This window comes from Corvus brachyrhynchos, unplaced genomic scaffold (genome assembly GCF_000691975.1).
Source record: "Corvus brachyrhynchos isolate BGI_N302 unplaced genomic scaffold, ASM69197v1 scaffold83, whole genome shotgun sequence".
Taxonomy (NCBI): Eukaryota; Metazoa; Chordata; class Aves; order Passeriformes; family Corvidae; genus Corvus; species Corvus brachyrhynchos.
In genome coordinates this window covers 2,412,534-2,427,034 of record NW_008238464.1, presented here as the reverse complement: position 1 = coordinate 2,427,034, position 14,501 = coordinate 2,412,534, and the positions used below count along the sequence as shown (strand labels likewise).

Sequence of the window (14,501 nt, the reverse complement as noted above, 5' to 3'; positions counted from 1 at the left end):
GGCGTTGCTGCCCCCGGGCTGCTGTCCCCATACGCGAAACGACTGTCATGCCCGCGGCTGCCCCAGGCCCGCTCGTGCCGTCCGGCAAACCCGTGGGACCGGGGCGCTGGGAAGGCACTGCCCAAACGACCCCCCATGAAGGCGGGAGCAGAGTTAGGCGTGAGGAGCTGCCGCCAAGTCCCATGATGGGAAAAGATCAAAGAAAAAAAATGTGGTCGGTTGTTTTTTTTGTTTGTTTGTTTTTTGTTTTGGTTTCTTTTTTCCGTTTCACAGAATCACAGAACAGGAGCGGTTGGAAGAAACCACAGTGGGACATCTGGTCCGACCTCCCTCCTCAAGCAGGGTCATCCCAGAGCACAATACACAGGATCACGTCCAGACGGTTCTTGAATCCTGCAAGGGGGACTCCACACCCCCTCTGGGCAACCTGTTCCAGTGCATGGTCACTCGCATGTGATAAAGAAGTTCTTCCTCATATTCTGGTGGAACTTGCTGTGCATCAGTTTCTGCCCCTTGCCCCTTGTCCTGTATTTATTATGCAGATACACTCTCTACCAATAGAGTCATTATAACACAGGTATGTAGGAAGTGAAAAGCTACAGCTGGGGGCTCTGAAGACAATCATGCAGCTATGCTTGCCTCACAATCAGGAAGCAGAAACAGGAGCTCAGTTTTCTGTGAAGGGAGGTGCAACAGGTGGGTGGAAGAGCAAACACTGGAAATGCTGAGAAACCAGCAGGATGAACAAAAAATCCAGTGCCAAACCTAATAGCTTTCACAGATCTCAGTTACTGCTCAGGCTCAACTTTATTGTGCTGTGCAGGAACCTGTTAATGTTCACAACCTGAGGGTCTCACACGAATCTCAATGTATTCTGTGTGCCACCACAGCAGACAGGCTTTGTTGTGTTGGTGGTGTCCAACTAGACTCGGGGAGCAAGTATTCTGAGAGATCTCACTATTTCAAATTTCCAGTGTGGTCAGTCAGGTTTCTTTCAGGACCACCTGAAGAACAGTAAGTCACCCACACCTTCCGCATGCCCCCCTGCTCCATTTTCAAGCTGAAACAGCTGCTCAAGTAACTCTCCTGGCTGAGGTCTTAAAAAAAGGCTTTAAAGTAAGGTAAATGCTGTAGGGATTTTTTAGGGAAACCCTTTTTATAGGCTGCCCTTAAACAGAAGAATAAGAAAGGGAAGGCAAAGGCACAGCTACAGGACTGACATTATTTTGCTTGCTTGATAACAGCTCAGTGTCTCCTTTCCATCTAAATGCTTCTCTATTCAAAGAAATGATTACCTGGTTCGATATCACACTTGCTTCTCTCAGTGCCTGCTGGTTCGTTGTTTGTGAAGATGTGATTTGCCCTTGAAGTTGAGGACTGGGGACAAGCTGCTGCTGAGAAATGGCCCCTGACCTCTGCTGTAGCTGTTGTGGGTCCAGCTGCTGAGTATTGTTAAAGCTCAGGGACACTGTCGGCTGCTGTAAGAACATCTGGAAAAGAAGAGGGGAGGGTTTATTTACATAGCCCAGCTGTCATGAATAATAAAGGTGACAGAAGTAAATCCAAAGATACATTCTAAAATAAAGTTACCATATTTCTGGATTCATAACACATTTACTGTTAGTTGGAAATTACCTATCATTCCTACATTTAACAGCTCTGCTGTCTCTAGTTTCTTGTTCTGCAAGTACACCTATTACTTGTGAAATGTGTCTTGAAGGTACAAGTCCTCTCTCCATGGGGCAGGCACAGCCCTCATAAGAGCAGTTCCCAGTACATTCACTGTGTTCTCGGGCATCCTGACCAAAGAGAAGAGTGTAACTCCATGCCTTTTCAGTCCTTTTGTTTCTCCTTTCAACAAAATCCACCTGCCTTTCAGACAGAGCTGTCTTTGAATTTGTATCTGGAAATTCAACGCTTTACACCCTGCTGAGTTGTCGAATGTTTTTAATGAGGCCACAGTCAGGCCAGAGCTCTCCAAGCTGAATGGCCATGTCCTTGTAATTGAGAGGATGTGTAAACAGACAGTCAGTGTCATTTATCTGATTTCCCATCAGGTAACTGTCACCTGGTGCTCTTCCTAACTGTGCCATGCATTTGACTTGTGCAAAAGAGCCACCAGCTCCTCTCTTAGTGTTTCGGTAAATGATGTCCTCTCTATTCTTGCATTTCAAGATGAGGCTTTCTTCTTTAAAAGTTACAGGACTTGGGAATTTTTGCTTTTCTAGGGGCTGTTTCTTTTATTACAGCTGTAAAGAGGAAAAAGTAACCTTTTAAAACTATGCATTATTAATGCTACAAGCTCTCTTTGCAGTATTTCAAACCTAGCCTCCTGCCACCAAGGACTGTATGGAGATACACATCCCACACAGTTGACGTAATTTTTGGATCTGATTCTGATTCCACACCACTGCTACATGTGTGGAACTCCATTAATTTAAGTGGAGCTACTTAAGTTTTAAATGAAATCAGAATCACAATTATTCTCTTCATTATTCATCCATCAGTCCCATGCCTAGTAGTACATCTGAGGTATGCCCAGTAATTAGTACACCTTTCTGCAGCTTATTGCTATATTAACAATTCCCTAAACTATCATGTCCCCTCTAATTTTTCCTGGAAAAAGCCTATACCTTTCTCCAAAAGCCCAGCATAATGTACTGCTTTTCCTTGAAAAAGTATGGCTTGATCCATCATGTTTGTACTTATTTATCTAGCTTTAAAAACACAGTTTATTTAAATATGATAAATTTTTAATTAATTTCTGTGTGCCAAGATTTTACTCAGGAGAAGAGGTACAGACAAAGCTTACATTAATCAGGTGGGAGAGGGGGGCAATTAAGGAAAAGCAACAGCTTGTTTCAGGTGCTGTAGGCTAACCGCATCTCAGAGATGTCTGATAGGAATAAATGGGTCAAGTGAGAGCTGGGGCTGCTGCTTGCAGCAGGTCTGAAACTAGCGCCGTGTTTTCTTTTAAAAACACTGCTCACTGAGTTTGGAGCCATTACATATCAGAAAGACAGATGGTCTCACAACTTCTGTCAAGTAAATAGGTCTTATTATGAATAAATCAAAGACAAAAATCATGAAAATTCATTCTCTTGTTTATTTTCTGTACATAGAAGCTAAGCTTTGGACATGTTTAGTACATGAACTCACTTGATTAGCCCTAGCAATGAAACAGGTTGCCATTGATACAAAATTTGATATAAAATTCAGAACAGGCAAAGCAAGTGGTGCATGTCAAAAAGGTGATGGGGAGTGTGAGCCCACTGGTACTGGACAGATCACTGCAAATTAAGACACCTTTAGGAGGGTTACCTTAGTGTCCTCCTTGTATGTGGCGCACGGCACTGGAGAAACACTCAGTTCAACCAATGCAAAGTCAACATCTATCAAGGCAAATGTCAGGCAGGGTGTGAACTTGCAGCAAACTACTTATTTAGCAGGGACCTCCCTGTGTGCTTACCTCACTTCCAGATGAAGGCCAAGGAGCTTATCCTTGAAAGAAAGCAGAGTAACCTACTTTGCAATTACCAGAGTGTGCCACTGGGTAAGAATGTGCACAGTTAATGGTTGGCAACTAGCACACTATAAATTTAGAACCAAGTTTATCCCAGTAGGCCAATTGCATTTGTTCATATGTTTGTACCCTGAGAGGGCTCTGAGTGTTTCATACCTGGGGACCCTCTGTTGCCATTATAATGGCCAAAGCAGCATTGTTACCTTCTGGACATAAATGACCTGGAAAAAACAAGCTCAGAGTGGGAAGCAATGGTGCCCGTGTCCCTGCAGAACTGAAGACTCAAAATGCCTTATCAAAACAAGAGTTAACCTGACAGAGGATCGAAACATGGAATTTCCACCTGCTAGTTAAACCTAAAAGCTTAATTTGTACAAAACTTAATGGTGGTTTTTCATAATGTTCCTCTTTTGTGATAGTCCTGTCTGAATTCCCCCAAAACACAGAAATACAGCAGCTTTAAATAACAAGAGAAACCTTTTCATAAAAAATAAAATCTTTCCCTGTCTAACTAGATAAATTAGCAGCCTCCTAACTGTATTGCTGCTAATGACATGTCTCGTTGGTGATTTTGTGGACTGTAAGGTCAGTGAAGCATCTTGCAAACATTTTTTAATTGGCCAGATTGTTAACATACACAGCAAAGCAGCAAGGGAGAGGAGGCACCCTCTGACACTGCTGCCCCCTCATTCCAAGACAGATGGGCCCTACAACTAATGGCTGAATCACACTGACAAGACATCCTGAGGAAAACATCTCTTTGACTCTACCTGTCCTTTGGATAATCAGGGGATTATAGCTTTTGGGGTCATCATTACAGGCACCAAGACTCTTTCTTTATGTAAGATGTGTAAAGATGAGAAGCACAGCATTGGGAAGCTGAGATTCACTGACTTCGAAGAGAGCCTGCTTTGCAAATGATGGGTGGATGTGGATGGTCTTGATTGTAGCTCTTGCAAGCTGGTCAGGCTCAGCCTTTCTGCCTTCCTCTGCATCTGTGAATCATTAGCTAGACGGTTCAAACTAGAACAGACACAGCATCCTTCAGACTTCTGAGGTTACTCTTTCTGCTCTTGTCCTTCATTGTTGGGAAAAGCGGTAACAGGGATTTAATGGGGTTTTGAGCACTTTTATTCAGGGCCTGCAACCCTCCCAATACTTTCATCTTTCTCTTGCAAACAGTTTCTAATGCAAACTACTGTGCTCAACATCTGTCCAGGTGGGAAAGCATTTCTTGGTGGACTGCTGTAGTCAGTTTTGAAGATCTCTGAAGGAAATGGAAATTGAGCTTAATTCTCCATGGAGCTACCTGTACAATTCTGTGTGGAAGGGAGTGGACCAGTGGGGATGATATGTTAATAAATCAGCTAATAAGGGAAAAGCATGGAACACTTCCCCCTTCTCAGACAGCCTACATCACTCCCCCACGCTTACAGTTCTATTACACAGTGTATTAAAGACACCAGAAATGTGCTTGATAGTACCCTGTTTGTTACTATGCATTTTAGCTTTGATAGTAGACACAGATCAATGTCTGCAGACATCCAGCTCCCTAAATGATGAAATCTGTGTGCCAAAGAACGTGGTTGGATTTCTGATGTAACAGTTTACTCCTTGCTGCTTGTGAGTCACAAAAGAGCTGCATGCAAAAGTGTGAGGCTTTCTTTCAAATTGCCCCTAGCCAAGTAAGACAAAATTAATTCCTGGTCTTAATCTCTCCCTGCAACAGAACAGTAATTTCTTTGTGTGTTTTTTATTTTTTTACCTAGAGAAAGTGGGAGAATAAAAAGGCCCTGGCCAGGAGTCAGTGTGAACACTCGCGTCTCATCACCTTGTTTGATTGCTCTAAGGAGACCAAAAAGCACCCAAAATGCAGAGGATGTATTTTCCATCCAGCATTGCCAGATGATCCCCATCCAGCATTGCAAATATGCAGCCCCTGCATTTCCAAGCTGTTGTCCATTCTCCCTGCCTCTCAGTTCTGCATCTATAATAAGCTGAGAAATGGTAGGTACTGACACCAGAGAACTTGTAATGGTCTGAAAATACTTGGTCCAACCTGGTGCAGTCTTCATGGGAGAGGGCATCACCCAAATGGTGTAACTCAGAGCTGCAAACTGGTAAGGGGTGGGCAGTACAGAACAACCCACCATTTACCCCCTGGGCCTCTGCTTCTCTCTGTGTGAGCTCCCTCTGAGTGTATCTGAGAATCTGTTCCATGGTCTTTGGACTGTTAAATGCACCCTAGTGCATATAGGAGACAGCTTTCTAAAAATAAAATCTGTTTCCAGCATATAAGAATGTGCTCTGAAATTCTATTTTTGCCTGAATGATGAAAAAAAAAAGAGTGTGTATGACTGTTGAAGACTTCACCAGGAGAGAGTAATGGTTGTCACCCAGTTAAAAAGAGAGGAAGTTAGAATATCATGTCTCTAGATATTCATAATACAATAATAGGTTTCAGACATATGACATGATTCTGAACTGAACACCTGTTAATTGCATGGAGACTTTCTCTTCCCATTAATCAAAGTCAGCAGAAAAGCAATAGAAGAAACACACTGAAGCTAAACCTGATCTCCCTATACGATTGTATGGCACCAGGAACAGGGAGTCCTGGGTTTGGAACACACAACTGCTGTGTTGTCTTACAGCAGTGCACATGCAGCAACTTAGGTGGCTAAGTTTCTAATTTGGCTTCCCTGATCCCTTAATTGCCTAAACATACAATCCCAATTTCTTGATGTGTGAAACTGCATTTCACAGATGCTGATGATGGGTGAGAGTCTTATTTCTGTGTGGAAGTTGCAAGCAAAATTCCCATTGACTTCAGTAGGTCCCATGTTTTCATCCTGTTCATAAAGTACTCTTTGAAATGTTTGTTTCCTTGACAGAGTCTGTCTTCCAAAATCACCTTTTAAGTGTAATACTCATAAAGTCCCCAGTGCTACATTACTAGCAAGGATCATTTATATGGCATTTATATGGCATTTATATGGCATTTATAGTTAAATTATGAGGAACATAGCAGTAATCACCCCACATTCAGAAAACTTCCATAAAACTGGATGATTGGTCCATTTGTTGTTAAAGGAAACCTGTGATTTACTAAACTGCACTTGCTATTATTTCTGAGGTTTGGTAAACATAAGGGCTACAAAGCACATACTGTACTAGAGAATTCTACCTCTGTGTAGGAGGTGTCAAAGGCAGAAGAAGAGCAGGTTCAGCCTGCTCACCTAAAGCAGCTTCGCCCTAAAGGCTTAAGCCTGTCCGGTGAAGAACAAATTCAGATACCTCCGAAGTGTGAACAAATGAACACTGCAGAAGTTTGGGGGTTTTATTGTGACAAGGAAGTCTGAACTTCAAAATTTTTCTACTACAGCTGCTCAGTCTGAAGATTCGGTAGATAAAGTTAATAAAATACTATTGTAAATGACCCAAATTATTCTCCTTCTCCTAAGGCTGAGGTATTCCTTCCTTTTCTTCCAGAGAGCTCTTAAATCTTTCTTGACATAGGTTACTTAAGAGGCTTTTAGGAGGCAACATCCTCATTCAGATAAGCTGGTTTCCACTTGTCCAGATATCCTGGACTCTGGAGCAATTTTAAGTTGCCAAGCCTATCAATAGCCACATGAGAGAGGATGCTTGACTCTGCCCCTTCCAGCAGTAATGCACCTGTACACTGGAGTCTTGGACCAGGCAGAGCTGCTCCTGTATCTTCTGGAGCTCCTCCTGCTGCCACCGGATGTTGGCCTGCAAGATCCGTGTCCGCTGCTCCAGCTGGTCCTTGATGGTCTGGAACATGCTGAATTGTGCTGAGAACTGGGGGGGGGAGAGAGGGTCAAAAAATGAAAAAAGGCAGTCATTATAATACAAACAGGCCTCAGTAGAATGTTGTTCTGTAAGGAGTTAGTGGTTTCTTGATTGTAAAACACAGCCAAAGAATAAAAATGTAATATACTAATATCTAGGCAGAGATAGATCTTGTCAATTTTCAGTGTTACGCACATATATTAAATTACCTCAGCCAGAATGATCTGCTTACAACTGACCATGTTCTGTTGTAAGGACTGTTTTTGAGAGTATGCTTTCAGAGAGTATTTAAAATATCAAGAGCATCTTAATTGGATTGCAAAGGAGTGCATTATTTTCATTATCTTGTAGTTTGGAGCCCTTAGTGTGGCCTAACAGTATAATCCAGATGTGTTTTACTAATGCTTTCCTTTTTCTGCAAAGGAATAGCAGTTCTGCAATGCTTTGTTCTGCTGATGACTTACTATGGCATCACACAACAGACCACAATAAACATTTTCTAGATTTGTACAGCTGAGTAGTACTTAAGCTACAAGAAATACTCATTACGTTATTTTTATATGTGATGTAAAATGAATAGCTCAACTCAATGGAAGAAAAGCTGCTCTAAATAATAGTAAAAAGTGGAGATCATTAATCAAGGTCAAGAAGCAGGTGCAACCTCCAATAGCAGCAATACTGGCACAAAGTGAAATCATTCAAGAATTGTGGAGAGGACTAATAGCAATAAATCACTAGTATTTGGTGTTTTCAGGTATGATTCAAAGTTCACCAAGGTTAATTATTACCTTAATAGGCTTTGGAATAATTGCTTTGCATAAGCTCATATTCCAAAAGTGAAAAACAGTCTTTGAAAAAAAGAACAAAAACCTTCAAAAAATCTTTTAAGTTTTTATGTAATCAAGGCATCCAAGATCTTTCTGAAAACGTGTAGTGCTGTGAGTGTACAGGCAAAAAAAAAAAAAAATTGCTGTGACTTGAAAATGCTGCCCTGTCCCTGTAGTTTCCCCTAAGTCATGCTGATTACCATACCATCTTCCTGAAAACACAAATAAGAATATTTTCTGGCTCAGTCAATGACAAAAACCTTCAAAAAATCTTTTAAGTTTTTATGTAATCAAGGCATCCAAGATCTTTCTGAAAACGTGTAGTGCTGTGAGTGTACAGGCAAAAAAAAAAAAAAATTGCTGTGACTTGAAAATGCTGCCCTGTCCCTGTAGTTGTTCCAGTGGCCCCGTGCTAGTGGATGAGCTGATGTGTGCTGCTGGAACCTTCCAGCTCCATGGTACACTGGCTTACATAGTTTCTGGCTTTTTAGTAGGGAAAAAAAAGGTAATGAGACAGGAATTAAGGAGTGCTCTTGTGCTAGCAGCACTATACGCTTACTTAGATGAAATTTTTGGCTACTTAGAGAAATCTAAATGTGACAGAACAAATTTGTATCAGCTAACTAGTTCACCTTAAACCAGTTAAGTATGTGAAAGTAATTTACATTCCCTCTAGCAAAGCTGGCATCTCCAAGTAAATGGCCTTTGTCAGAGTAAGAGTGAGAACTTCAGAGGGTTTATTTCCATTTACCAGGCAGAGGGTGGCTTTCCCGCACAGCCTGGGAGGTCACTTCACAGACTGGTGGCCTGGTGGAGGGGAGTCTCACAGCCAACCCTGCTTAGGGGCAAGGAGGGCTGCTGAGGTGGCACCTGCAGTTGCTGGTGGCAGAGGCCCTCAGAGCCCACTTTGCTGCCAGAGCACTTGCAGATCGTGCTGTCCATCAGCATGTGACGAGGCCAGTGCTGTGACTCATGGTGCTTGTGCCTCGGAACAGCAGTGTCATCATCTGCAACCCGCTCCTCTCCCAGAGCAGGAAAATGATGTCAAACCTTCTAAAGGGAAGTTTCTGTTACTTCGAATTGGTGTTACAGAGGAGAAGCCAGAGCAGGATCTCTTTCTTTCTTGTCCACGTATAAAGAATTAACCTGAGGAATGGTCGAGCAGAAACCTCAGATGTTTGGGAATAAGAATGAGTGACTCAAAAGGGAACCCAGTGCTGCTTGTTGTAGCCCAGCCTTTTGGTTCTGAAGAGTCCCAGGTATCCTGATTTTAGGAGTCAAATGATTCTATGAGCAATGGCTCATAGATGAGATGCAGCTAATTCCTGCTTTAACTTGGGTCTGTACAGAAGGATTTTTTAAAAAGACATGTCTTGTAATCTAATTATCTCTACATGAACTCTTTTACTGAGGACTGCTCTTAGTTTTCAAAAAGATCCTTATTAGAAAGGAATTAAAAACAGTTTTAGCAAAAAGCTTCATTTTAACTGCCTGGCTTGGTGATGGCAGACTTTTGATTAACATGCAAATTCCTTGAAGACCCTTTGAGAAAGGAACCTGATTTTCTTCAATTGATCAATGTAAGGAATTTTATCATGGTGATTTCAAAATCATTTTATACTTAAAAAACCCACCAAAATCCATTTCCAGGCCTTAGTTTTAAATTTAAATTTGCTTTGTAAAGTTGCACACAAGAATATATTGCTGTTGATTTTAAATTATTATTCCTTAATTTTTTTGTGTAGGTTCTTATATTTAGAATATTAATCTTGTATTGTCTTTTTGTTCTGTTTTTCACATACTTTTTGTATTAATACACTTAACATCAACAATTAGCTGGTATACTGGAGTGAAAGCTGTTACAGATGAAGACAAGGAACTTTCTCTTTTGTTTTTTCCTTTTTCCACTCTAACCCCCAAATTGTTGATAACTCTAGCCATGACCCCTGTGCTTACAGAGCCTCTATTGTTTTTGTACAATGAGACACTAACAGCAATTGACCTGCACCACAGAGTATTTATCTCAAGATCATTAACCGCTCTACTAATTAAGGGAGAAATCTCTAATTGTATAATAAATTAAAAGAGTTTAACTCAAAATGTTCCACAGAAAACACTGCCCAGCTTTAGCTCTGCCATTGGCATCAGATGAAGTCGCTCTTCATCTCACTTAGGTATTTACAGATACCCACAGAATCCTTAGAGAAGTGCATGTAATACACAAAAAAGTGACATCTTTCTAGATACAGTCAAACATGGGAGACTAAACCTGTGAGAACTCTATAATTGCACCAGTTTAATCGAGGTTTGTTAATGCAGGCAAAAAAACCCCAAAACAAACAAACAAAACCCACAGCAGTAATTTTAGTCTGGTTTCTTAAAAAAAAATGTAAAATAAAGTGATGCATTTGGGATCATGTCAGCAGATGTTCTGGAAGGGAGGGGCTCGATGCACTAGTGCTGCTGACTGTCCAAGAAGGCTGTACAGCCTAGGGAGAGGGACTGGCACTTCAATGCTGTGATTCCTCTCCTCTACCATGGGCATCTGAAAGACACCAGCTGGACCATGCCCAAGGAGAGGTGTTTTTCTCCATCAAGTGCTACCCCAGGGTGTCACAGTTACTCCCTCTCTCTAGGTGCTGAGGGGCTGCAGCCAGGGAAGGGGACCTATGGCCCTCTGTCTGTTAGGATGGTTCCTCATTTCAAATGTGATGAACATAAAGATGGATGTCTCAAGACATTCTGTTCCTACAGCTTTCATGACAATAGGTAGCGGGGTAAAGAAAAGAGACCCTATCTATTTTTTAGCTCAGTTTCCTTTAAAACTTTTATTTTCTGCCTACCTTCCAATTTTCTTTCAATCCTTCTGGCCCAGGAGATGAGCCATGTTTCTTGCTGGAGACATGCAACAGAGTTGTGAGAGTGTCAAAAATACCAGATTGCTGTAACTTCATGAAAGCTTTAGCTGAGCAAAGGAGAGAAGGATCCACTTGTCCCTTCCTCCTGTGGGAAAGGCTGGCTCCATGCACCAGCCCTGCAAGGCACAGCCCCTGGGAAACTGGGTTTCATTAGTTTTGCAGCTCACCGAACAACTTGTTCTTTCTTTCTGTCATCTGAATAACACCTGCTCAATCTCAAATGGATTATTAGTGTTAATTATTATTCAGTCATCAACATCCCCTGTGTTGTAGGGGATTTTAATTCATGACAATGAGGGAGGCAAACAAACAAATATTCTAATCGGGAGCATTTGGTTTAAAGTAAACCATTTAGATTCAGGTGACATCTAGGGTGACACTGTGCTGTCTGTTCATTCACACAAGCAAGGCAGAAGCTAAAACCACATTTCAGTGGAGACAAAGCCATCACAGCCTTTGCTGGAAATAAAACTACTCAAAGTTCAAGCAGATGGTGCCTGAGGCAGCAGCTAGCTGCTCGCTGCAGACGCAGTTGTGGCCACTTATGATGTTTTTCCCTGCTGCTGCCACCCTGCAGCCAAATGTTAGCCACAAGGACACCCAGGGCCTTCCAGCTCCTGCCATCGGTCACCTTTAACTAAGGGGAAGTGGCAGAAAGGCAGCAGGGAGAAACCTGTGCATCTCCTCCTTGCAAGCTGGCAGTGGGACACCTGGCCACACTATTACTACAAATTATGAGCTTGTGTTCTGCCACTAAACTGCTGGGAAATGGTCAGCTAGGAAGCCAAGGAAATGTCCCTGGTGGGATGCACATGTACCTGGGTTTCCTCCCTCACTTACTGAGTGCTGCAGGCACCTTTGTCTTTTAAATAATTAATTATATTGCTGTAGGCTGACATGTTAATTATTTTAAAGTGGGAAGTACAGAGTAGTATCATAATATTTGTAATAGTTTCTGAAAATCACCCAAGTGTGTGGAGATTTGGTACTCTCTGCAGGAGTTTTGCTATGGAGTGTGAACATCAGCAGCCTGAGCTGCAATGTCCTGATGTTATGTCCCTGCTCCAGGTCAAGCTTCATCTTGAGCTTTGCCAGGAGCACTGCTGTGACTGCTGCCAGAGGGCTGCCTGTGTAGACAGGCTCGAGTCAGCCCTCTTCCTTTCACCAAGATTTAGATGACCCAAAGAGGCTAAACCAGTGACTGGATGGCACTCTAATTTGTAAGAAAAGAAATGGAGCTGGTGTGCCAGTAAGAGCCTTTTACTGGGAAAGGACAAGGCAGCAAGGCTCTTGGTAAACAACTGGAAAGCTTCTCTTCACAAAGAGCTTTGATGGAGAAGAAAGGGAGGTAGAAAAAAGTCAAACAAAACACAGGCAGGCTTATAATACATAAACTAATTGATGTTTGAAAGTGCATTAATGAATAATGGAGAGAAGTATCTGTAAAAGAAAATGAATGCTCAGAGCAGATAATTGATATGCTGTTTCTTCGCTGTGTACTGGCGTGGAGTCATGAAAAGAATATTAAACATGGAAGATAAATGAGAATTTGTTATTTTAAAGCCAGGATCCTCAGGACTTTGTATGTTTTATGTGCTACAGGAATAAACTCTGGGATCTTGTGAGTGAGTACAGGGTATCAATGATAGAAGCAGTCTAGGTCCAGCAATACTCTGTCATTCCTAAAATCAGAGGATGCTGGGGTGTATCATCAGGGCAGGACCACAGGAGAAAAACAATGTGCTGGGGACATGATACTCAAATTGCCTTCTTCAAAATCCACTACAAATATAACCCTGAGGTGACTTTTTGGGCCATCACCCACTTTTGAGGTATGGGTTAATATACTGGAGGAATCTGAAATTTGTCTTCAGTGGCATCCTCACCATTACTGGCACACTCACAAAATGGGTGTTGTTGAATTTGCATGTCCTTTACTGGTTAGTTCTGCATCAGCACAGCCAAATGGGTGTTTTTAGCAGGACTGGGTGTCTCTGTTAGTTTTTGGTTTTAATTCTCATTGTGAATTTGATCTTGATGGGACCTGGTTCTGTAAAAGCAAAGTTGAAAACTATTTTTCCATCTGTTTTTTGTCCTCCCATGGAATAGATATGTGTGCACACCTGAACCTACATCCACCTGGGCTTCTGAACACCTGCATGCAGTTATATGTTTAAACATACAAGTGTACAATTCAGATTACTTTCCCACAATATTTTAAGTGCTTGAGAGTTTGGATTTGGGGATTTTAGTTACTAGAGAGGTAACCTAAAAGCCCCAAAACGAGCAAATATCAGGAGATAAGCAAGTGACCTATTCCACTTCCAAATCCCCAACTAACCTGTGCCAGAGGTGCGGGCTGATTTTGCAGAGTTGCTTGAGGCAGCAACTGCTGTGGGAGAAGCTCACATGGAAGCTGAGAAGGCAAAGAAACCTAGGTTAAAAACAAAACAAACCAAAACTTTATAAGTTTGGCTCCTTTAAATTTTAGGTTTCTTCTAATGCCATGGCTTCTGTGTAAGTTGTTTTTAATTGCTAAGCTGCGTATGTGGCACATGCTGTTACACCCTCTGCCTGTTTCCATGATTCCTGGTCAAGTTACCTGAAGAGCAGTAGGTTGGCTGAGTCTGTGCACGGATAAATCCTGTTGTGTGCTTGGTGTTCTTGGCACGGGAGTGTTAGACTCTGTAATCAGCTTTGTTGGTGTAGCTGCAAGAAAAGTACCGGTGAGATCTTACACACTGGAAATCAACCCCATCTGAAGTGGGTAATATGACAAGACCTGGGTAGAAATTGTAATGGCCTGGCTAAATTCCAGTGGGAATCAAGGCTGTTCTTGTTGACTTCAATGGCAGTAAAATTAAACTGATAAGGAGGGTCTGGGCAAAGATAGAAGTAAATGAGACAGATTATGGTTCTGTGCTCCAAAGAGCAGTGCAAAAGGACCCATGAACTGTTCTAAACCAGCTGGAACTCCCTTTTATATGGGCTGAGTAACTGTAAATTTAGGTTAGCTCATTGGCTTTTTTTCCAGACCGGGAAGCAGAAAGAGTATTCTCAAGTCAACACTGGAGCATCCTAAATCTTGGCTAGAGGAGAATCATCCACAGGCTGTTATTACTCATGTAAGTCTAGAGAAGTCTCATAAGGGTGCCCTCAAATCTAAAGACAAAATCCTCATTTTTGTAACAGATTGAAACAGCATATTTCACATCTAATCCCACTGCTCATCTTCCAGCATTTAGGCGGTTGTGCAAGAACCTTCCATCCTGTACATTACCATTTCAGCTTTTGCACTTCACTGTCAGTGCATATCATCGATACCTCATAATTTACTGTTGAATTAGCAGCTGTGGTATATAAGCACACATTCTTTAACTTGGCTAAATTAAAAATAATTCCATAACCCAGGAATGC

General features: G+C 41.9%; 1 protein-coding gene across 1 annotated transcript in view; it reads right to left on the bottom strand.

The window, feature by feature from the left end:
• NPAS2 (neuronal PAS domain protein 2) overlaps positions 1–14,501 on the bottom strand; it is a 56,298-nt gene that overhangs the window by 5,993 nt on the left and 35,804 nt on the right. Inside the window, 5 exon segments of the mRNA XM_017737158.1 lie at positions 52–106; positions 1,176–1,490; positions 7,202–7,348; positions 13,426–13,518; positions 13,687–13,793. Coding sequence (XP_017592647.1) covers positions 52–106; positions 1,176–1,490; positions 7,202–7,348; positions 13,426–13,518; positions 13,687–13,793 — 717 coding nt within the window.